The sequence below is a fragment of the Pelodiscus sinensis genome, chromosome 2 (genome assembly GCF_052426305.1).
Source record: "Pelodiscus sinensis isolate ZL-2025 chromosome 2, ASM5242630v1, whole genome shotgun sequence".
In the NCBI taxonomy this organism is placed as follows: Eukaryota; Metazoa; Chordata; order Testudines; family Trionychidae; genus Pelodiscus; species Pelodiscus sinensis.
The window spans coordinates 171,734,898-171,760,167 of record NC_143053.1 but is presented as its reverse complement, the minus strand read 5'-3'; the positions used below and the strand labels follow the sequence as shown (position 1 = coordinate 171,760,167).

Sequence of the window (25,270 nt, the reverse complement as noted above, 5' to 3'; positions counted from 1 at the left end):
AAAACCTTTCCTTGTCCCACCTGAATGGAATTCTCGGATCACAGTTTGAGAACTTCTGGTCTAGATGAAAGCTTGTATTTGCATTATGCTAACATGAAATATGGGTAAAAATAGCAAGTACAGATGATGTTCAGCAATTGTTTCATTATTTTCCTCAGCATGACCTACAGGAGGAGCAATCAAAATCAGCCTGGCAGAACAACATGCATGAAAACAGTCTCTGGACAGAGAAAAATCACATTCTCTGATCTCTTGTTGGGGCCAAATACTGTTCCCACTGAAATAAAAAGGAGGCTTCCTATTGAGTTCAATGAGAACAGGCCCTGACATTTGGAGAGGAAAGAACAAAACCACTTGAGCATGGGCTACGTTGCTTTTAGCAGAGGTATAAAAGATTGCTGACTAGTGAGAAAGTCAGCAGACGTTTGATCTTTGCTCATTGCAATGGAGAAATCAGCAGTCAACGAGGCTAGAAGAGTCTCAGTACCATATCCAGCTCATTCTCTCAGCCCCCCTCCCACCACTGCCCACTGCACCCTTCCCACTCTGCTGTTTGGGACTCCTCTCTCCCGCATAATGCCTACTCTGCCCCTCCCCTCTGTGGGCCCTGTGGGAAGCCAGTCTCACCTTGACACATGACTGTGAACATGGGTGTGTGCATCCATGAGGCAAAGGAAGGCACTGCCTTCCAACACAGGGGGCTGTACACATGCCGCTGAATGCTCAATGCACCTCCCCTCTCTGCCTCCAAATTCCAGGTGTTGCAGCAGGATGTTTTTAGTGTGGTTCAGGCTGGGGAGGCAGAATAGCAGATAGCCTCCTCAGCCACCCACCAATGAACATGCATGGAACATATTCAGTCACATAAGCTTTTTCCACTGCTGAAGCCTGCAGTGTTTTCTAGCACACCTTCTCCAAGACAATTTCCAACCCTGCTCTCTACAGATCCCACGGTAGTTTGCTGTGTTGCTACTGCTACTTGCTTGCCAATTTCTTCCACTCATCCCTTCTTGGCCCATAGAATCCTAGAGCTGGAAGAGGCCTCAGGAGATCATTGAGTCCAACCCCCTACCCAAAGCAAGACCAATCCCAACTCAATCATTGCAGCCAGGGCTTTGTTAAGATGGAACTTAAACACTTCTAGGGATGGAGATTCCACCATCTCCCTAGGTAACCCATTCCAGTGCTTCACCACTCTCCCAGTGAAATAGTTTGTCCTTGCCTCTTCTCCCAAGAAATGTGGCCTGGAGGGTTTTGAGGCACCTAGTGCAGCAGCAGCAGGGATTGTCCCCCCATATTCACCATGCAGGTGGTGGGAGCCAGAGAGGCCCAGAAGCCTGCTCCACCCTGCTGTGCCACCCTCCCTAGCCAGCTGCAGTTGGTTTCTCAGCAGCAGTGGGAAGCAGCCCCAGGGCACTCTGCTTCCTGCTGCTGCAGGGAAGCGGGACACAGCAGGCTGGAAGAGGGTCGTGCAGCAGGGCAGAGGAGGCTGTTGGGCCTTTCTGGCTCCTGCCACCCTCATGGTGAGTGCGGGGGGACAATCCATGCTGCTGTTGAATACATAGCTGGAGTTGTCTTACCTTAAGTCAAGCGTGGTGGTGTCCTCTTACTCCTGGCAAGAGCAGGAGTACTGGTCGCCACCAGGAGCACTCTCTGAGTTTGATTTAGCGAGTCTTAACTAGACTCGCTAAATCAAACTCTGAAAGATCAATCATGGAAGCGGCAATCTTCTGTGTAGTGTAGACATGGCCTTACTGAGCTAACCTGAATGAGTGTAAGACTAATTGTCAGCGGATTGAGCAACACACGGGAAGGGCACACTGCAGGCATCATAGCAGGGCTTGGAGGGGAGACCAACAGGGACAAGTTACAAGGGAATCAGTTTGATTCTCATGAGAGAAGACCTGCTTTATATGTGGACAAAGCAAGGAACAGTTGGCCCGTGATGGACTGGACCGGATGATACTGCACTACTTGAGTAATAAGAAAATGAATGAGTCTTTCAGGGCTAGACTGAGAGGAAGAACCTGATAGGGACTAAGGCCTTCTTCTCAGCTGGGATGAGAGAGGGAGAGGAAATGGCTAGTTCAAGAATGAGGTGGCTGGAATGTCTCTCTAGGAGACACTGAATTTGAGGAAGCCCTACAATTGTAGTGCCTTTGAGGCTCAGCTAGCTAAAATCCACTCCTGCATCCAATCCTCCAGTAAGTAGTTTTTTAAATCAGAAGAAGGCATGGAATTAACCTTAACTATACAAGGGTTAAACCTGTGCTAAAAAGAAACTGGATAATCCTGACACATCTTAAAACCAATTTTATTGCATTTCATGTAGGAAATATGCTGTGAATATGAAAGGTTATGTGCCAAGTTTCAGCCTCGAGAAACTGTTTATAGAAAAGTTGTAAAATCTAAACATCAATGATTTATAATAGAAATGCTGACAGTCTAAAATTGTAGCTTGAATACATCATTTTATTATTGTATTGTTATTGTCATCATCGTCAGTATCATTACCATATTTATTAGACAAGATAATCTCAATTATCATTACCACTAATTCATTATGTTCCATCATCAGCCCTGTCATCAATGTCATTCCTCTAATCATCTCTCAAACTATTAACGAAGAAAAACAACTGCTAATCGAGAACATTTAAATCAGTTCAGCTTTAAAAGTGAATGATGGAAAATGCATACAATTCTGACTGAAATTTGCGTGCCACCAGGAATGCTGTAATGATCGACACTGAATATTTTCTTTTCAAATGGCACATTTTTCACGCTCCTCTTCCTCAGGAGCCAGTGTGGGTTTAGCATGCTACAGAGAAATTCAGTTTCTTCAGCTAACTTTGTGTCACTTCTGAGCAATCCCGCTGCTGCTGACCCAAATGCAGTGCTGATAAACTCCAGAGGGATTAATATACAACCCTTCTCAACTAGTGGGTCAAATCTGTGCAACATAAGGATGTCTGTTCAGTGAGGAATAAAGAGAAGGAAAGGGGCATATTGGAGGATTTTTTCAAGTGACTTACTCCCCTGACCTTTTCTTTCCACCTTGCAATTGCAATATCTGCATCCTTAGTATAATTTACATTCTGGCTTTTTTTTTTTCCAGTTGAAAAACATGAAGAGCTCATGCTGAGATGTGACCCAAATGAAGAGCCATCATTATGGTGTTGATAGAGTCCCCTGTACAATCTCTTTCCTTTAATACTAGTGCAGTGAATCCTTGGTTTCACATACACACTGTGACAGACTGCTGGCTAACCCAAAGCTCTGCCACTGCAGCCTGGCTGAAAAGGTCAGTTAGAACCAGCTGAACAAGGCCAGGCCTAAAGGTCTATTAGAAACAGCTGTCGGCCTCATTAGCCAGAGGGCTATATAAGGCCGTGAAAAGGAGCCAAGAAGGGAGCAAGGAGGGGGTGAGGGTGCCCCCAAGCCAGAAGGGGAGGCTGGCTGAGTTTGCCACAATCCAAAAGCTTTGTAAACAGGAGGTGCTGGGAAGCTGACAATAAAAGGCATGGGTGACTGCACCAGAGGGGGTCTCTGGCTGATGTGTGGACCAGAAGGTGTCCTAGGGCAAGGGGCCTGAGCCAGGACCTTGCCACAACACATACACAGACAGTCACATGCCACATGCATGCTCTTTATGTGCATATGGGATAAAAGCTATGACATTTAGGCCTTGAACTGAGGACAAATGCTTTCCAGCTAGACTCTCAGCAAATTCTGCAGTCCTTATTCAGTGAGCAATGTTAATACAAAGAGACCTATTGAATTCAGTGAGGGTACATCTACACAGCACGCTTATTTTGAAATAAGCTATTTCTGATTTTTTCCATGAAATAGCTTATTTTGAAATAGCACATCTACACTACAAGGAAGCCTGAAATTAGTCCGAAGCAGGCTCCCCTAATGTGAGTGTGCTACCTTGATAAGGCACTGGAGGCTTTGGAGGCAATGGAGGTGAAGGGTAATTACTTTGAATGGCCCTGGGGAGGAGCTATTTCGAAATAGCTGCAGTGAAGCATCCATACTTCTGTAATTCTGAAATAGCTATTTCAGAATAGGCATTAATTCCTCATGAAATGAGGTTTACAGAAGTCAGAATAAGCCATCCGTTATTTCAAATTTATTTTGAAATAACGAAATTGCTGGGTAGATGCTCACATTGTTATTTTGGAATAATGGCCGTTATTCTGAAATAATGCTGCATGTAGATGCACCCTGAGTCTCCTTATATACATAATATTTAAACTAGGAAAGGATTACAGAACTGGGCCTGATTGCAAAACAACATTCCCACCCCCCGCCCCCAAGTCTTGCATTGATAAAGCCAAACTGTAGGGTAAAAATTTCTGAGGCAGGCTATGATATTCTGTTAAGAACCCCTATCCCAAATCTCAAGTCTGGAACAGGCCTATGAACACATAGGTCAAAGGCACAGTTGCATGAGTAGAAGGGAACCCCTGGCCCTGCTTAGCCCATGGAGGAAGGTCATCCTAGAGATAACAACGCAGACAATCACATTCCAGGGAAAGGCCCTACAGGTGAGAGACAAGACATAGCACATTCAATGGTGCTAGGAACAAATGCGCAATTGTCATGTACCCTAGGAAGCCTAATCCGAACTAGCTAGTCCGTGCCGCGTGTAGCCACGTGGCACGGAGTCCGAACTAGCCGGCATTTAAAAATGGTGCCGGCCGGCTTCATGCAAATGAAGCCCGGGAAATTCAAATCCCGGGCTTCATTTGCAACTCCGTATGACTACATTACCCGCCCCCTAGTTCGAACTAGGGGGGTAGTGTAGACATACCCTAAGCTATGGGTGGAAAACATTATGTAACCTTTCAGATTATTGCTCTCATTTCGCCTCATGGTTAGCACCTATCCGGGGGTCTGGGATCTTCCTTTCCCCCCTCCTCCCCACATCACTTCTTCTGCCCATCAGCATCCTATATAATCAATTGTAATCTATTGTCTGGCAGTGTTCACCAAGCCTAACAAGCGAAGTGACACTCCACCAGTGCTGTGTGTAATAAACCCTCCTGCTTGCTTCATACACGTTGTCAAGACTCAGCTCCAGCATAAACATACTGGCTACATCTAGACTGGAATGATTTTCCGCAAATGCTTGTAACAGAAAAGTTTTCCGTTAAAAGCATTTGCGGAAAAGAGCATCTAGATTGGCACGGACGCTTTTCTGCAAAAGCACTTTTGCGCAAAAAAGCCCCGATCGCCATTTTTGTGATCGGGGCTTTTTTGCGGAAAACAAATCTGAGCTGTCTACACTGGCCCTTTTGCGCAAAAGGACTTTTGCCCGAATGGGAGCAGCATAGCATTTCCGCAACAGCACTGACAATCTTACATGAGATCGTCAGTGCTTTTCCGGAAATTCAAGCGGCCAGTGTAGACAGCTGGCAAGTTTTTCCGGAAAAGTGGCTGATTTTCCGGAAAAACTGGCCAGTCTAGACACAGCCAACGGGTTTTATTTTCTGTGCAATAGTGGAGCTTAGGCCAGCAAAGAATTTGGCCCCAAACTCTACTCACATCAAAGGAGTCATGGCCAGTGTTCCCTGTAAATGGAGCACTTAGGCAGCCACCCAGCAGACATTCAGATGCCACCCAGCTGATTAGCTGGCAGCATGTACTTGTACCAGTGGTGCACATCCACACATGCTTGGGTACAAATAACAAAATGTATTCTGCACATGGATGGAAAAAATTAGAGGCAACATTGGTCATAGCAGCAAAGAATTTGTGTCTTTGTCTTATAAATGTGACACTTTATTTTGTTTTTAAAAGAATTCTTTGGCAGTCATTTTGGCATAGACTGAGATGTTTTCCCTTCCCAACACTCTGCTGAATTCACTGCATGGAAATTTCCTTCAAAAATGCGATGGATTTCCAAAACAAAGGGCATTTTGCACCTGTTCTCTGTTGGCACCCTATGTAATAGGAGAGATGGCACATTTCAATCTGAGGCTGGCATTGCTTCAATGAGCAGAACAGAATTCCTTACCAGAGACATCTGTGCTGCTGTCATCCATTCAGGAGGGATGTGAAAGTGAGCTCCGGCTGAATCTCCCAACAAAATGATCCCCTTGGACTCCGCATCTAATAAGTACATTTCATTAGTAGTTTTTAAAATTCCTTTGGCCTTTGTCACACCGTAAAGTAAATCTCTGTATAAAAAAAACCCCAACAAGATAAAGATAAAAAAAAAAATGAAACGGCACTGGTATATTCAGTGTGCAAAATGGAAATAGGGCATTGGCCACTATTTGTGTTTGAAATGTGTTCATTTCAGAGCCTAGAACAGGAGATTTTTACTCCATCTGCACCAAAAGCCTGGCTAAACAGATGTGACAACAATCTACGAAAAACAAGTAGGCATGTTGTATGAATGAGCAAGAGAGAGAGAGAACACTTTTTGCTTAATGAGAAAGAATCCCATAAGATTTCATTCAAAGCTGGAATTGTTATTTTAACACAGGCTCTGCTGTGAAGCTAACATTCATTTTTACAACTCATGGAATATTTATTAAAAATACTTAAAACCAAACATTTAGGGAAACTAGAATAATCAGAGAAATGGTAATGACTCATATTAAGACTAGATTTGTGAGTCAGGGGCTCTTAAAGGCAGTTTCATTGGAACAATCTCACTTTTTAATAATTAATGTTACTTAGCACTTTCCATCTAAACTGATAAAATGCTCCACAAAGGAGGTTTTCATCTTCAAGTCACTAATATAATGTGAGTCAATATAGATATCAATTGAAAGTTATCATTTTTTAATATTAGCATGTTATAACACATGCGTGTGTGTGTTTAAGTGGCCTGAGCTGTTAGTATCTGTCCATTTCATAAGGTATGTCTGCACTACAGAGAAGATCAACCTTCCAGAGCTTGATCTTCTAGCATTCAATGTAGCGGGTCTAGTGTAGACACCTAAATAGACTGCTGAGAGGAGCCCCTGCCAGCCTCCAGAGCTCTTCCTTCTGGAGAAGTAAAGGAAGCCGTCGGGACTGTGGCATTTAAAGTGAAGTGCATAGAGATATGCATATCAACTTAAGTGTCCTCTCACTCCTAGAGGGAGTCCCTACAACTTCAGCTTGGCAAGATGAATAAAAGTCTCTTCTCCATCTATACTCACTGTATCTGGTCTATGAATTAAAAAAATAAATTTCAGTGCTCTCAGCTGGGTATCTCTCAGTCCTAAATTCACTTTTTAAATAATTTTTCAGTTAGTATCAATTTTATAACAACATATGCCCTAAGGCTGCGTCTAGACTGGCATGATTTTGCTGAAATACTTTTAACGGAAAAGTTTTTCCATTAAAAGTATTTCCGCAAAGAGTGTCTAGATTGGCACGGATGCTTTTGCGCAAAAAGTGTTTTTGCGCAAAAGCATCCATGCCCAGTATAGACGCGCTTTTGCACAAGAAAGCTCCGATGGCCATTTTAGGGGCTTATCCCTGAGTGGGAGCGTCAAACTATTTGCACAAGAAGCACTGAATTCTTACATTAGAACGTCAATGCTCTTGCACAAATTCAAGCGGCCAGTGTAGACAGCTGGCAAGTTTTTGCGCAAAAGCACTTGCTTTTGCGGAAAATCTTGCCAGTCTAGATGCACCCTTTGAGTTTTTCCCCTCATATTAAAGCAAGGAGTGAATTTGCCATTTTTGTCACTGTAAAGAAGATGTGAAATCTGTTCTTTTCTCTAGATTTACAATGACCGTGGCTGTTTTGTATAAAAATATATGTAACATAAATATTGAATTAGCCATGTACTAAATTTAATGATTTACCTTCACAGAATTTTTTCTCATATGGAATTCCATCTTTTGGATCTACACCCTGTTAGAGGAGAAAAAGGAAGAGAAAAAGTCTATTTGATACCTCTAAAGTGACAGCATAAATCAAAGTGTAAGACTTTCATTTAGAATATTTGTTTCTAAGAAATATCTTATCACAATGTTGATTTAATTATAACCTTAATTCTTTTATAACTAAGTTTTTTGTCTGGGAGTTCCCTTTTTTAAAAAGAGAGATTGCAAAGAAGTTCAAAGGTCTTACTGTGTCACTGGAGTGGTGTTAAATCCAATGTAATCTAAATAGCATCTTGTTTCAGAGCTCTCAAGTGGCATCTGGTTTGGATTTAATTTGGATTTGATGTCTCTTTCAAATGCTGCACTATAAAAGTCATATTTTTTCCATATTCTCCAGTAGATCATTTAATTTCCCAATTGTCTCCAGGTATGTCGATGGAAGCACTATACTTCTAGTTATACTTATAACTTCTAGCAAAATGCAGGACAATGTAGCACTTTAAAGACTAACAAGATGGTTTATTAGACGATGAGCTTTCGTGGGCCAGACCCACTTCCTCAGATCAAATAGTCCTGCATTTATACCTTCTAGGCATTCCCTTTTGGATGTTGCACTCACAGAACTTCATAAGATGCCTGGAACTTTGGCAAAACAATCACCCCCTTAACACATGAAAACAAAGCACCAGCCCAGGAAACACTTGTATAATTGGGTTTTATTGCTATAAACCTGAAGTATAGTGAGATTCATGTTTCAGAAAGCTCTGGATGTTTCTCTCCACCCACCCAGAGAGATATCTTTTATTCACAAGTAGTAGCAGCATATTCTGCAAGTACACCCAGTGACTTCAGTGGTATTACTTGTGATCTCACAATCTGGTATGTAAATGGAAATAGTCTAAACACTTGCAGACTAATTCTAAAATAGGGGGTGGGTGAGTGGAAGGAAGGAAGAAGAGAGGAGATCAGGAAGAAATGTCAAGATTTAATATAATTTACTTACCCATATACCATTACAGTTAGAATCCCTTTCCACATCCCAATTATCAGGGCTAATACAGAATTACAAAAAGAGACATGGCATTACAAATAATCACATAGGGCTAATGGTAAAATGCTTTGCACGTTTCAAGGAAACCAGCCTTCTTGGTCCATTTTCTACAAGACTTTAATGCCCAAAGCACATGTGTTCCCTGGAGGTGATCAAACAGGCAGGAGAACAAATTTAAGCAGTTAGAAGAGAATAATTAGACATTTCAACTTGTCCATACATTTTTCTTTTCAGAATTTAAGAGAAGTGAAATCCCCCCAAGACCTCTTCCCCACAGATCAGTAATTTAGAGCCCACCTCTTCAAGATGCTGAGTAATTCTAAGTCGGTACATATTTTCCATGGAGCTGGAGTGTCATTCCCAGCTTCAATAGACACACCCACAGCAACATGGGAAGAATACTAGCGTAGCTACAGCTGCATGGGCAGCAGGATGGGCTGGCTGCCCCAAGTGCAATCTCATTTGAAACTGTACATACATAGTTGCGGTGACTAGCTCATTCTGATGCTCAGGGCTGCCAACAAGCGGGGACAAAGTGGGCAGCCTGCTCCAAGCCCTGATGATTTAAAAGGGTCTGGGTCTCCAGGCTGCCACCGCTGCTGCCATAGCCAGGGCAGTGGCTGGAGCTCTGGGCCCTTTACATCCTTGCATACTACTAGCTGCGTGGTCTGGGCAGCAGACCATTTGGTAGCGGCAGGCTAGCCCCCAGCCTGGCCCTTCTCTTTTGGGAGGGAGGCTTGAAGCTTGCCCTTCCTATCTGGCCCAGGGACCCAGCATTTCTATCCTCAGCCCTGGCCATGTGCCTACACTGTTATTTTAATGTGACCCCGGTCTTTGGTCAGAGGGGCTGGTCCTGTTTTTAGCAGCAGGTTGGACTCAATGGCCTCCTGAGGTCCCTTCCAACCCTATGATTCTATACCACAGATATGTCTACCTGAGCTGAAAATTACCCCTCCAGTTTTAATGAAAATATACCACAAGTCTTTGTGGCCTCCACTACCACTGAAGTTAACTGGCTCTACCCTTTTCTTCCCTGGCTCGACACTATTTCAAATATCATCAACATTTATTGACGGCCTGATTCCAAGCCCCACTAAGTCCATGAAAAGGCTTCCATTGACTTCAGCAAGCTTTGGATCAGGCCCATCATCTAGAACAGTGTTTCCCAATTTTATTTGGCCATGGAACCCTTTTAAACTCGAAAGAATTGTGTGGAACCCCTAATAACAGTCTAATATATGGACATCAGCGCTGAGCAGTGACATCATTGTCCCCATTCTCTGGCGAAGCTGGCATTACACAGGGACACTTATTGTGGCAAACACAAATGAAAATTGTTTTCAATAAAATTAATAAATGCTTAATATTAATTATTTTTTTAGTCATCAAATGTTATTGTAATGGAATTTTCTCACGGAACCCTTATTTTCACCATTTGGGAAACACTGAGCTAGTACAACTGGCTCATTCTCAATTTATATTGTGGCCCTGTCTTAAGTTTCTCCTGTGTTAACTGTGGTTTTAGAAGATTGTTTCTGCTAATACAATTGTGTTGCCCAGTGTGAGTGGAACATAATTCTGCTTAGTCTGTGTTTTTAAACTATTCAGGACTTGCCAAGTATCTTGTCTAGGGGACAGGTTTAAAACAATATTTCTGGGGATTTATACCCTGTGGGTGCTTGGTGATGCAATTGTGTGAGCAGAAACCTTTTAAAAAAATGTTATGGCATGGGTATAGTAAAGGGCAGAACTGTACCTTTCTCCACTCTGTATGTGCATGCAAGTTCCACTCATGCAAGTGGGAGTTATTTACGTGGCCTGAGGGAAAATAGTACTTACATCGAATGCATGCCAATGTTAGTGAGATTGGAATCTGAGCCTGTATCTAACCAGTCATCTATAGGTGAAATTTCCATCCACCTCGGTAGGAGCCACACATGTGGACTGAGGGCTGTGTGCTACTCCTAAACGCACATAATATTCAAACTCGAACTTTTCCTCCTTTCATTGGCCTGTTTCTGCTTCTGTACAGCTCTCAGTAATTTCAGTGGGAACCTTGCATGTGCATCTGAGGGCACAACAGTGCATGTATGTGTGTTCTCCTATGCCCTACTCTGTCTAGTTTTAATTGCTCTTCTGCAATACTTCCTGTACCAGCATAACAGTATAGCCAACTTCTAGCGAATACCAAATAAATAGGAGCTCACTTTGAAAATCAAAAAGTGTCAAAAGGGCCTGATCTGCAACCTCCAGTCAAATCAAGGAGGAAGTGATGGGAAACAGTATAGTCTACTGGATTAGGACTCAAGAAACTGGGATTTATTCCTGGCTCTGCCACTGACTTGCTATGTGACATTGTGTCAAATCACTTCACCTCTGTGCTTCTCTTTGCCTCTCCTCTCATCCCCTGTTTGTCCTGTCTATTTAGACTGCAAGTTTTGTGTGCCTGTACAGCATCTATCGCCCTTGGGTCCCATCTTGATGGGCTCATCTGGGTGCTCTCAGAATACAAATTAATAAATAATAACACTAATAATGCATATGCTTCTAGGATTTGGCCAAAAAATGTAAAACATTTCTTTTTAACATGCGTATCTAAAAATAATTAACAGGATTACCGTCTACCAGGATACACTGTTGTTGTTCCTTCATTGCAGTCTCTGCCTCTCCAGTGATATCCCCTTAAGGTCTAAAAGCCAAGAGAAGCACAAATAGGATGCTCTTTTAATTTTTTTTTAAATTTCAAATACTGTATCTAAAATGAGAGTCTAACTCAAGGTGCGGGAATAAAGCCTGGTAAATGGGTTTTATTCTAAATGCCCAACACTTAGCTTTAATAAATGATGCTGTGTTAATTTTGATACAGAAATAAGAGAAGCCACCAATTTTAAATTTTACACGGCTTTGCTTTGCCATTTATTAATTCAATAAACATATTACTCAGCGGCAGACCTGTTTGCTTCTGCAGACAACATAACTATCTCCAAAAATGGCACAAATGAATGATTTCTTCCAATTTCCTACAAAAAGAAATTACCTGCTATCATAAAAACTTCTCTCACTCAACTCCTATGCTCTCCCATGAAAGCAAAAGGTTTTGTGAAAGTTAGAAGGAATTTCAGAGAGATTCTTGTCAATAAGGGATGATCCCACCAAAAAAAAAAAGAAACTTTACTTACTGGGAAAGCACTAAATTTATCTCCATCAAGGTCTTCATAAGGTAACTTATTTTTTATGATGCTGTAACAAAAAAAAAAAAAAAAAAAAAAAAACACCCCACAATACTTTGTTTCAGAACCAAAAATGCAATCCAAAGATGAAAGTCTACAAGCTGATAGCTAATTAATTCCTCACTCCATGTTCAGGCACAAGTATCCGCATTTCTGTGTATCAATTCTGCATTTCAGGGTATCGATTTCAGACACTCTGTTCTCAGTTCAATGGAGTTACCCCTGCATAACATTAGAATGTGGCACTCAATTCCTAAAATAAGCTAGCAAATAAAATCTGCAGTAAGACTAGCCTAATGCTTTCTGAATTATGTGAAGTGACAGCATACTGGACCCCATGGATCTTGCAGCTTTTCTACACATTATGACATCTGTCCTTGGCTAGGAAAAGCAGATTAGCATCTGTCTTTAGTGGTGAAACAAGCATTCCTATGTATTGCTTAGCAGGTGGTGGTCTTGGCATGACATGCTAAGAATCATCTCCTTGGGAAACTTGGCATATGACCTTCAAAGAGCTTCCAACCTTTTGGACACGAGAGCTGCTGAAGCAGAGTCAAAAAACTAAGCTGCTGTTCCTAGCCTAGGTGGTTTCAAAGTACATTAGCATCAGGCACTGAAGAACCAATGGAGATAGTTCTATTTGTACTTGTTGTAACCCTGGTTCTCCATGCACTCAGTATTTCAAAAGTGCTGATTGCTTTAGGCTAATTCAGTGTCTGTGACTAGTGTAAGTTGAAATGAAGTGGCATAGACCAGAACAAGTTCAAAGTGGAAAATCTATCCTGCCAAGTATGGGGGGAGGGAATTGAACATTGTTGATCAGGCATATATTTTATAATGTGTATGTAAATTTTGGCTCCTACTAGCACTATCTGACTCATGGAGCTAAATCTTCTATTCTCCCTGCTCATAATACTTCTGGCCTTGACTTAATGGATTTTACAGACTCTCTAGACTAACATGTCTACACAGATCGCCCCAACTCCTACTATTGATATTTGAGGTTCACTCACAAGAATGAAATTTTACTGAACAAATTGGGCTGGGGAGTTGGGTCATTCGAAAAATACTTTCTGTGTTCTTATCCCTTACTTACTAGATATGCTTCAGGTATTTTTCCTCTAATCCATACATTCTCTATTCCAACAGATGCTCCCTGAAACTAGTAGCCCAGTCAATGCCCAGTTATAAGTTCCTTTACTGAGACTCTAGCTTTAATGTCCATGTAGCTGAGCATTTTGCCGGTGCGTTCTTTATTTTGTGCCTTTTAGAATTATACAGATGCTACCTGCTGTGATCAAAGGAAAGCATGTTTCTCTCCAGTGCGACAGGAAGCACAATAACTGGGTAAATGACCAATATGGGCAAGTCTTTTGGAGATAGGTAATCTGTAAGGAGAAGTGGTGCTAGTTGATAAAATGGCTTGTGGACATGGAATGTTTGGTGTATGTGTGGGAAGATGCCAGGATACCCCAGTTTGGGACAGGGTCTGCATGTCCTTCTACCACCACTGTTATATTTTTGTTTTCAGTATTAAAAATAATCAAATACATTTCCAGCATCCTCCTCCAGGAGCAAACAAGCACCTTAACTGCTATACTTTTTAAAAGATGTTTCTGATGGGAAACAATGTTATCTACATAAGGAGAACAAAGCCCTTCTAAGTCTGAATATATTTTTACTTCTTAAAAGGAACAAGTATCACAAATATTATGATGTCTGTGACTAAGAACTGCAAATATCATACATACTATTTAATCTTCTCACACAGCTTGACCAGAGGGGGAAATGCACATATACTTGTAAAACCGGCTATATTTTTCTAGAAAAAGAGAACAGTGCATTAGTTCATATAGTTCATGTACTTCTGCCTGCTTGTGTAATAGTTGTCACAAAATTAAAGGGGATGAACAATTTCCTGGGGAAAACAGTCATTTTTCAGGATTCTTCACTTTATTAAAGTTGTCCATGTCAATGTTTTATATACCATCTGCATATTGCCTGAGAGCAGAACACATGAGAATGATACTTACCAGGAATTATGGAAATGTTCATGTTCATTGAACAAAAATCTTGTTCCTAAGTGCTCAGTGGCTTTGAGAGAGCAAGGGATGCAAGATCAGGTTCAAAAGGAGGTGAATTTCATGGGCTGGATGTGTACAGAGTACACCCATTGGGTTTTTTATAGGATTCTTATATAGAAAACCCAGAGCAAGGCCATGTTTACCACCTTTAGAAAACTATACTCCAAGGTAAACCCTTTTTATAATGCATGAAACTTCACTGGTGACAAGCCAAATATGGAGGACACAAATTAATTGTAACATCCCATAATTAAGTAGCACTTATTGGTACTTGCTTCTGTCAAAGAAATGCTCACATAATGCAAACAGGGCATTAATTTAATGAGAATGTTGCTATTATGACCTACTGTATGTTCAAATTGACTATAAATATTAAGGGCTAAATTCTTTTGTCAGTGCACAGTCTGAGTAACTGGGCAGTGTGCTAAGGAGGTTTGTAGGGCATAAGCATGAAAGGTTGGAACAGAATCTTTTCCGCAGTACGTGAAAGATTATTGTTATATTTAATACATAGTGCCTAGGAGCCCTAACTATGGACTAGGATTCTTTTGTGCTAGGCACTGTATGCAGAACAGGAAAAAAATGGTCTCTGCCCCAAAGAGCTTACAAACTAACTATAAAACAAGAGACAACAGATGCACAGACAGACACATGGGGGAGTACATTGGAATAATATTGGTTAGAATGGCAATCGCAGTCACAGATCCATCAGTCCCACCAATTGTAACGACGCTCTCTAATTTCGCTCCCATGCTGCTGTGCTTTGCAGCATACAAGAAGATTCAAGAGTTCTGAGTGGGTTCCTTGTACCATGACTCCTAATATTGTAGCAATGCACCAGTTCTGCTGTGTTCAGGACTCAACATGGCCATGGTGGCAGGGATTAGAGTAGAAGGAAATAGATTTGCTCAGGCGATAACAAATGATTGGGAACTATCCACTTTGTCTCAGGGGCACAATGAGTGACCAGCTATCTTCAGCATCTGACATTCGAGAAATTCTTGAATTGCCTACACACCAGTGCTAAGAGGCCTGGGTTACAAATAAGAGAAACTGGAATTGCTTGTTTAGGAGAATAAATTCTCATAAAATTTACTGAAAAAATTATTGAAACCTAGTGGGATGGTTTGCACCATTGGAATGTAAAAATCAATGGTTATAACCTATTTAAGGAGAAATGAATGGTCAAAAAGGGAGGAATGACATTCTATGTCAAAAATGCTATTACTTATTTCTGAGTCACTGATAACTTGGAAGGAAATGATCTTGAATGCTTCTGGATGAGTGTCCTAACAGATAAAGCACAAGACTAGATATTAGTTGATGTCTGCTACACCCCATCAAATCACACTAGAGAACAGGATGACTGCTTTCTAACGCCCCTATCTATAATGTTTAGGAAAAATAGCTGTGTGCTCATGGTGGACTTCAATGTGAATGACATATGCTGCCAGAACTAACACATCCTTGCAATTTCTAATCATTATAGATGGCAATTCCCTAACTCAAAAAGTGCTGCAGCCGACACAGGAATTCTTTATTAGATCTGTCCTATTAAACAAAGAAAAACTTATCATAAAACTAAAAATTAATGGTCACTTAGGTATATTTCTGTTTGGCATTCAGAGAAAAAACATATTAACAATCTTTCCATTTCACTAATATCTAACTCTCCAGGGTATTCAACAGAAACTGTTAACGTTAGACATTTTAAAATCAGTAAGTTCAGACAACTTATATGCCAGAGTTTTAACAGAGCTGGCTCAGCAGCTCAGTTTGCCATTAACGGTATTTTTCAGCAAGTCTTCCAGCAGTGAGGAAGTTCCAGAAAACTGTAAGAAATCTAACAGACCATTCTTAAAACAGGATGATGTGGGTAATTAGATCCTATTAACCCTGATATCAATCCCAGGCAAGATAACGGGAGCAGTTGATATGGGACTTGATTTAAAAAAAACCCTAAGGACAGTAATGTAATTAATGCAAATCAACATGGTTTTATGGAAAACCGATCCTGTGAAACTAACTGGCTACGTCTAGATTGCATCCCTTTTTCGTAAAAGGGATGCAAATTAGACGTATCGCAATTGGTAATAAAGCGGGGATTTAAATCTCCCCCGCTTCCTTAGCATAAAAATGGCTGCCGCTTTTTTTCGGCACAGAGCTTTGCCGGAAAAAAGCGCCAGTCCAGATGCAGATCTTTCGGAAAATAAAGCCTTTTCCGAAAGATCCCTTATCCCTTATTTTAAGAGGGATAAGGAATCTTTTGGAAAAGGCTTTATTTTCCGAAAGATACGCATCTAGACTGGCGCTTTTTTCCGGCAAAGCTCCATGCTGAAAAAAAGCGGCAGCCATTTTTATGCTAATGAAGCGGGGGAGATTTAAATCCCCGCTTCATTAGCAATTGCGATACATCTAATTTGCATCCCTTTTACGAAAAAGGGATGCAATCTAGACGTAGCCAGTTAGTATCTTTTTCTGATTAGATTACTGTAAGTAATAGTGTTGACATAATTTTCTCCGACTTCTATAAGGCATTCGGTTTGGTACCTCACATCATTTTGATTAAAAACTAGAACAATATAAAACTATCATGGCACATATTAAGTGGAATAAAAATGAGCTAACTGATAAGTCTCACAGAGTAAGTGTAAATAGAAAAACATCATCAAGTGGCTGTCCTTCCAGAGGGTTCCCTATGCTATTTAACTTTTATATATATATATATATATAATATATATATATTTATATATATATATATAAACGATCAGGAAGAAACCATATAATCCTCAATGATAAAAGTTTGCAGATGACACAAAATTGGGGGAGTGACAAACAACGAAGAGGGCAGGTCTGATTCAGAGAGATCTGGATTGCTTGGGAGCAAGCAATATGCATTTTAATGTGGCTAAATGTAAATAGAGGTATGTAGGAACAAAGAAAGTAGGCTATACTTGCAAATAGGGGACTCTCTCTTAGGAAGTAATGACTCTGAGAGAGACTTTTGGGTTGTGGTGGATAAACAGCTGCATAGGAGCTCCCAATGTGATGCTGCAGGCATAAGAGCTAATGTGATCCTGGGATGCATAAACAGAGGCATCTCGAGTATGACTAGAGAGATTACTTTACCTCCGTTTTTGACATTAGCATGACTAGGGCTGGAATGCAATGTCCAGTTCTGGTGTCAGCAGTTCAAGGAGCTAATTGGAGATGGTTCAGAGAAGAGCCACAAAAATGATTAAAGAATTAGAAAACAGTCTAAACAGAGCTCATCAGTTTAACAAAGAGAAGCCTAAGTGGTGACTTGATTGTAATTTATAAGTATCTACCTAGGGAATAAATATGTACCAATGGGTTCTACAATACAATCCAGTGTCAGGAAATTGAAGCTAGACAAATTCAGAATGGACATAAACCATGTTCCCTTCAATTTTTTTCCATCCATGGGCAGAACAAGTTTTGTTCTGTGCACTGAGGCATGTGTGGACATGCACAACTAGTAGAAACACAGGCTGCTGGCTGTCGGAGCTCTGCTAATCAGCTGGGCAACATTTGAATCTCTCCTGGGTGGCTGCCCAAGTTCTCAGCTTACAGGGAACACTGGCCACAAGGCATACATTTTTGATAGTGAGGGTAATTAGCCACTGGAACAATTTTCCAACGGTCATGGTAGATTCTCCCTCACTGACAATTTTTTAATCAAGAGAGGATATTTTTCTAAAAAAAGATGCTTAAGTAATTATTTTGGGAGAAGTTCTCTGGTGTGTGTTGTGGAGGAGGTCATAACAGATTATCACAATGGTCCCTTCTGAGTTTGGAAACTCTGAATAGGTGTAAATATCACACAATAAAGCAATACTTTAATTTGCTGTACCACTTACCAAGCTGTGGTTTACACACACATCCAACACCCCACCCCCCCAACTATCTTGTATAACTGTTTTAAACAATTTTGGAGGAGTGCAGATACTGTGCTTTGTTTTTCAAAAAGTCCTTTGCACAAATATATTGACTGTTTAAATGCCCCCCTCCCACCCTGTAAATCTAATTCAGCTGATTAATACAAAAGCAACGGAGATTGTAAAATATTTTTTAGCACCCTGAGCGTCACTCAAGCTGTCAGCTTTTAAGCTTCAGCCCAAGTCACGATGTTCTGCAGTGTGCAAAAAGCCTTTGATGTTAACACAGCCACATCTGAAGCCTCTTTGGAAAGACAAACTGGTGCTTTAAATACTTTACTGTCAAATTTGAGTCCAAACTTAGCTGTAAGTAGAATAGAAACTTTCCTCCCCTCCTTTTGGCTTGTCATTTTAAAGCAGCTTCAGACTGAAGCCGCATCAACTTCAAAGATTTCACGTACACAGCAGATATTCCAGCTTGGGCAGAAGCAGCTGAGGTGATGGTTGCACTGAAGTCTTTGAAGACACAAAAAAGAGATTATAGCTAGTCCTGTGCATTCACAATAGGTCTCCTCCTCTTGCATCCCTCATTGCAGGCCAGCTAACAACTGCGCTACTTTCACAAAGGGGAATGCAGGGATACTTTCAGCTCTGTGCAGAAACATGGACAGCCTCCCTGGATCCCTGGCAAGGAGTGTGTGTCTGTGTGGGGGAGGGGAGTGGTTCAGCTCTGTACTCCCGGAAGGGGCAGGGCCAAGTGCAGAAGAGGTGGGGTTGGGGCCAGCCAGTGCACGATGTGAAGTTCTGGCAGCAATTTTAAAAGGCCCATGGCTCTGGCCTCTACTGCTGCTGCAATAGCAGCAGTCGCAGCTGGGAGCTCCAGGCCTCGTTGAATGATCAGGCCCTGAGGCAACTTCCTCATTTGCCCCTTCGCCTCCTTGGTGGACCTGACTCTGTTTCCCTAGCAGGCAGAAGGAGATATCTGCACCCTCACAATTCTTCCCTTCCCCCACAACACAGACATACTGGTCCATAGAACAGGGATGATGGACTGAGGGGAGAAGACTGCTCCATCCTACAGGATATGGCAACCTACACAAGGGAGCGCTCTATATCTCCCTTTACACACAAGGAAACTCTATCTCCCTTTGGGAGCAATGTGCTCCCCCTGCTTTCTAAATAGGACTGTGCTTAAAGAAACAGGATATTATTTGAAATGGTCTTCCATTCAGACTTTTTTGAATCAGTTAGGCAACTTTCTGACAAGTCTGCCTGTCTGCTGGGTCTGCTGCCATTTTGGAAAGCACACTGGATGCAGCCTTTTGCACAGGCCACACGCACTATGCTCTCTGATGGTGAGCTAATCTTTTGTTTTTATTCTTTGTTGTCCTGAATCTAAAATAAAATTCGATCCGACTGCAAGTGTATGGTTGCACTTTTTGTATGGTGAGTCATAACAGCTCATTAAACTCTTGGAAATTGTTAATTTTAATTAATTTGTAGCTTTAAATATGTTTCAATAAGGATAGCTCTGAGGTAATTGCTAGAAGTATACTGGGATTAATTTCAGGATGGGCCTAACCAATTTACTAAGAAATTAATTTTAATGCAACTTTGATTTTGCACCGTGAAGTTGTCTGTCTTAAAGAATTCATGCTCATTGTTCATTGAGCAGTGAATGGGAGAACTAGTATTTTGATGAATAACTGAACTATTATACATCCTGTTTCAGGGCCATCATCTACCGAGCTCTGTTGGGTTAACTGAGCTTACAAATTTACCCTAGTTGTGAGCTCAATTGTGAAAAGTGAGTGAAAATTCATAAAATATCGCAATAGCTTCTAACAAAATGTGGATGGGAAAAGGTCCAAAAGGGAGACAGACAGACTGAATGAATCCAAACAAAAAGGCCAAGTGGTATAACTCATGGATTGTGTTAAGATTATGTTTAATAAACAAAGAAAAGCACAGGACTGAAAAAAAATCAATGGAGCAAAATTGGTGTATTGGAAATTAGGCTTAGTTAATGGACCATTGTTCTTCTTCTACCTTCTGTCCATCATTCCCTTTTGACATCCTTAAAAGACCATTGTGGGGGGAAAGGAAAGGAAGAAGATTTGTTCACTTACAGCTACTGACTCAGAGAGGGGTGAACCAGTAGGAGTGAGCTTTACCATCATGGCTGCCACCACTACTATCTCCTGGGACACAGTCACCATTGAGCTGTCTTCTTCCTAATCCAAAAACATGCCCTGACCAGGCCTGAGAGAAGAACTCAGATGACATCACCACCACTACTGGCTCCAGCTAAATCCTGACAGGCAACTATCTGGGATATGAGACATTTTCATCCCCTTTCTCCTCAGTGTGTCCTATTCCTTTCCCTACCTTACTACTTTTCGTTCCTATCCCTCTCCTTGTATCTAATAAGAGTCTTGATTAGCCAGCCAGCATAATTCCCATCGCTATTGTAAGCCTCTGACTAGAGAGGAAAATAAAAACAATGCCCCCAAAAGCCCAATGCTGGCTTGCCAGGTTTTGGAGTGGTTAATAAGACTATGTTCCATCCCTGAGTTTCTTGAGCAGTGAGATAGCAAGAGATGGTCAACACCAGAGACAAACTATTTTCTTTTTGCCGCTCTTTTCTCTTACCTCTCGGGGGTGTTAGTCTTGTTTTGTCTTTTAGGAAATGGGATTGGACTTTAACAGCAGCTGCAGCAACAATGGCTTCGGTGCCTCTCAGCTAACTTTTTCTCTCACCCCCCTGCCCACCCCATATACAGTCATCATCTTCTTTAATACCATATAAAAGACTGTCAGAGGGATTTACCTTCAAAAAATTCTCTCCAGCTAAAGGGAATGAGAGCAAGGGAATATAAAGTGAAAGCCTTGCCTAGTACTTTGCATTTCAAATGCTTTAACTCCTTTTTCCTGTGTCTTTAATATAAGGGTAAAATGTTCCTTTCCCCTCTCCCCTCCCGTGGCTCTAAGAAGGCTGAGGTCTCTGCATTACTAAACCCCAACCTTGTACAGTTTTACATTTCTCCATTGATAGGAAAAAAATAAAAAATTCATGCAATTTGGGAAGAAATATTTGACCATCACTAACGTGATACTGAATGGAAAACATAATGAGCATGGTCCTGCTGTTGCTGCACCACATGAGCCGAAACCCTTATTTACAGTGCATTGTTTATTTCCTTGGCAGTAGCCCAAAGGCTAATTAAGAATCTCAGTTTTCATTTCTGTGAGCAGCATCACAGTGAGGATTCAGGAAGAAACAATATCAATAATTCCTTTGCAAACAGCAAAAAAGGTTTGCTCAGTAATCGAATGCCTGAAGAAAATTGGAAGCAAACTCCATGGTTTCTTTGACTCATAAAACTGAAGCCAGCCACCGACAAAAAAAAAAGGAGATCTTCATTTCACTGCTAACAATTAGAGATGGACGCAGGCCTCAGAATGTGAGGTTTCAAACTCCAGTGCTCGAGGCTAGTTTGGTTCAGCCCACCATCAACAAAAGGAGCAATTTGAAAATTTGGAACCAGTTTCGTATTTGGATTTCAAAGAATCCCAAAGCACAGGAGTGTTCAGCTGCAGAGATTTGGTTGAGGGCTTATCTTCACTCGCAATAGGTCTATGAATGCAGTAAAGGTTGGAGTCATGGTGAGTTAGGAAGAAAAGTGTAATGCAAAATAAAACAAAGCTGGAGCAGGAACAGATATTGAAGCCCAGCTGGAGGAAGAGCACTGGACTGCATTGATGTGCTCTGGAAACTTCTGCTTCGGTAAAGGATCCAAATAAGATTTGAAACAAAATGTCTGACATCCGGCTATTGAAGCAGCCTTCTAAGCATTGCAGTGTCATGGTGTTTTGTGTTTATTACCTGGATTCCTGTGCGGCACCAGGGCTATATTGTGCCTTTGGTCTATGTGAGCAGATATCACTGATGTCTGTGAGAACAGTACATAACAGGGTCCTGCTGCCTCCAAAGACTCCTGTTTCCTTAATTTACTGCCCTAAATCTACTTCCCCATTCATGCTGCCAACCACGTCTTAATTAACAATATTCTTACATCTATAGACAAGCATCTCTGTGACCCTACATGACTATGTAGCACTTTAAAGACTAACAAGATGGTTTATTAGGTGATGAGCTTTCGTGGGCCAGACCCACTTCCTCAGATCAAATTGTGGAAGAAAATTGGCACAACCATATATACCAAAGGGATACAATCAAAACAAGTGAACACACATAAAATTGACAAATCAGATTTTAGAACAGAGGGGGAGAGGTTAGTGTCTATGGGTATGTCTACACTACCACCCTAGTTCGAACAAGGGTGGCTAATGTAGTCAATCGAAGTTGCAAATGAAGCCTGGGATTTAAATATCCTGGGCTTCATTTGCATCTTGCCAGGCGCCGCCATTTTTAAATCCCCAGTAGTTTGGACTCCGTGCCCGCGGCTACACGCGGCACGGAGTAGATAGTTCGAATTAGGCTTTCTAATTCAAACTACCATTACACCTCGTTCCATGAGGAGTAACGGTAGTTCGAATTAGAAAGCCTAATCCGAACTACCTACTCCGTGCCGCGTGTAGCCGCGGGCACGGGGGCCAAACTACCAGGGATATAAAAATGGCGGCACCCGGCAAGATGTAAATGAAGCCCGGGATATTTAAATCCCGGGCTTCATTTGCAACTTCAATTGACTACATTAACCACCCTAGTTCGAACTAGGGTGGTAGTGTAGACATACCCTATGAGATAATGATATTAGGGGTGATAATTGGGGAAGCTATCTTTGTAATGGGTAAGATAATTAGCCTTAACAAAGATGCTAATTATCTTACCCATTACAAAGATAGCTTCCCCAATTATTACTCCTAATATCATTATCTCATAGACCCTAACTTCCCCCCCCCCCCCCCGTTCTAAAATCTGATTTGTCGATTTTATGTGTGTTCACTTTTTTTGATTGCATCCCTTTGGTATATATGGTCATGCCAATTTTCTTCCACAATTTGATCTGAGGAAGTGGGTCTGGCCCACGAAAGCTCATCACCTAATAAACCATCTGGTTAGTCTTTAAAGTGCTGCATAGTCCTGTCTTTTGTTTAAGCAAGACCGGACTAACACAGCTACATCTCTATTGCTATGTGACCCTACGTATAATCCTTGTGCTGCGCTCCCTTCTCCCTATTCTACCCTTTATCACTGGGCGGCACACTTGGATTTTCAGCCAGCACACTGGGGCAAGGACTGTGTCTTTTCTAGGTTCTGTTAAGTGCCTAGCACATTTCAGGCACCACAGGCTCAGTTCTGCCATCCTTACGCTTACATGGATAATAGCCCTGTGGGGTTGAATGAGGATTTGTGCGTGAGTGAACACTATTCAGCATTAGTGGGACTGGCAGCATAGGATTCTGCATAAACAAATGCAAACAACATAGTAATAAATAATAATGAAGTGGAACTCTTCAGTAAATATTCAGATGAGGATTTGAATATGGGCATTGAGTCTGAGTTCAGGGAGCTTCTTGAACCATAATCGAGTTGGCAGGGTTAATAAAACTAATTAAAATTCATGGAGCTTTATTCATGTCATTGTAGGTTTTTAAATCCCCTCCTCTTTTTTTTTTTTTTTTTTAAAAGCTATATATTAAGGATGAATGAATCATCAAAGAGTTAAGCTAACATCAATTGTGTGCTGGTATGGTACTGCATCTCAGCTGATGTATAAATCTGCTATGCCTAGTTACAGCTTGAGAGGTTCTAGACTCTTACTTTTCCTGCATTTATCTGCAGTTGTTTTTCATTCTGCTGTATTTTGCACCTATGTTTACACTAAATATTGACTTGGCTCCTTTATTCCCATATTCAGTCTCACCCAACCATGGGGCAGAACCAATACATACTGAAGTCTCAGTCAGCATTTCAAAATCTATGATGTTCAAAAGGGTTCCAAATTATGCAAATTGAGACCAGCCATCCCTGATAAATGCAATCACTGGGTAAAATACCTTTTGTCTCATTTCTTACCAGAACTTTGGAATTCTTGACAATCCTGCTTGCTTCCCTTACAGCTTTGTTCAGTCCCATCTAAAACAGCAAGATAAAAACAAAACATATCAATTTTGCATTACCTGTACATTTTCACCAGAAATATTTTTCTGTCAGTCATGGCACAAAAATGAAGGATGGATCTACAAATAAATCATTCACTACTTTTCATTGGACTAATCATCATCACTGTTTAGGAAACTCCAGTTGCAAGAGGTTGTTCATTTTGCTCAAGGGCATCATTTAATTTCTTAGATGAAGTCCAGCTCAGTTTAAGATCTGGGATTCATAACTTGGCTGCACTGTATTGTGACTCATAAAGAAGCACAATCTTCTTGTTGGATGTAATTTGGCCAGGAAAAGGGTGGAAGGATGCAAGAACCACCTCGTTTCCAGAAAACAAGGGGTTTTTCTCAGTTCAGATTTGCCATCTGTCATAGCTCTGCAGAGTCCCCTGTTGGCTGAATGTGGCCACTGCCAGTTTGCCCATCTCAGTTTCCCTGCCAGAGGTGGTTCGCTTCAGCTCTCCATTCACTATTTTGTTCTGGCAATGAGACTTGGCCAGAGGACTGAGCCACATCAAATGCAACCCCTTCTGGGGTACTAACACTGAAACAAAAACGTCTCTACCACACTAAAAAGTCCCTCAGCTCTTTGGGGCTTCTCTTTAGAGTACTTGTGGAAACCTGTTCCCAGCCTATTTCTGGGCTTGTTGCCTTGTGCCTTTCCTGGCTTTGGTATATCACTCTGGGTCCCCAGGCTGGCTCCCCTGGAGTATCCTTTTCCTTACAGATGTTGTCTCAGGGCTTTTCACAACAGCCTGTGGTTCCAACTCACAGGATCTCTTCCATCAGGTCTCTTGCTCTTTCCCTCTGCCTTCCTCCCTTCCCTCCCCCAGATAACTTCCCACTTCTTCTCCCCTTACTCTCAGGGAGCAGGCAGAGAGAATCCCACATCTGCTCCCTTGCTCTCTGGCCCATAGTCCTGCTTCACCCAGACTCTCTGGGTCTCTTCCTATTCTAGGCCCAGGTGTCCTTTTTAACACTCTCTTCACTGGCCAAATTGGAGCATGATGAGGCACAGATGCACTGGCCCTGTTCCTTCTC

The 25,270-nt window shown here is 41.6% G+C and overlaps 1 protein-coding gene across 2 annotated transcripts in view; it reads right to left on the bottom strand.

Annotated features, from left to right (window-relative positions):
* The window catches only part of AOAH (acyloxyacyl hydrolase), a 127,889-nt gene that overhangs the window by 58,179 nt on the left and 44,440 nt on the right, over nt 1-25,270 (bottom strand). For both annotated transcript variants that reach the window (XM_089776546.1, XM_089776547.1), the window contains exons 6-12: nt 24,144-24,203; nt 13,869-13,939; nt 12,067-12,127; nt 11,506-11,576; nt 8,840-8,888; nt 7,816-7,864; nt 6,023-6,117 (exon numbers count right to left, since the gene is read on the bottom strand). In XM_089776546.1, the coding sequence (XP_089632672.1) occupies nt 6,023-6,117; nt 7,816-7,864; nt 8,840-8,888; nt 11,506-11,576; nt 12,067-12,127; nt 13,869-13,939; nt 24,144-24,203 (456 nt within the window). The remainder of the gene's footprint in view (nt 1-6,022; nt 6,118-7,815; nt 7,865-8,839; nt 8,889-11,505; nt 11,577-12,066; nt 12,128-13,868; nt 13,940-24,143; nt 24,204-25,270) is intronic.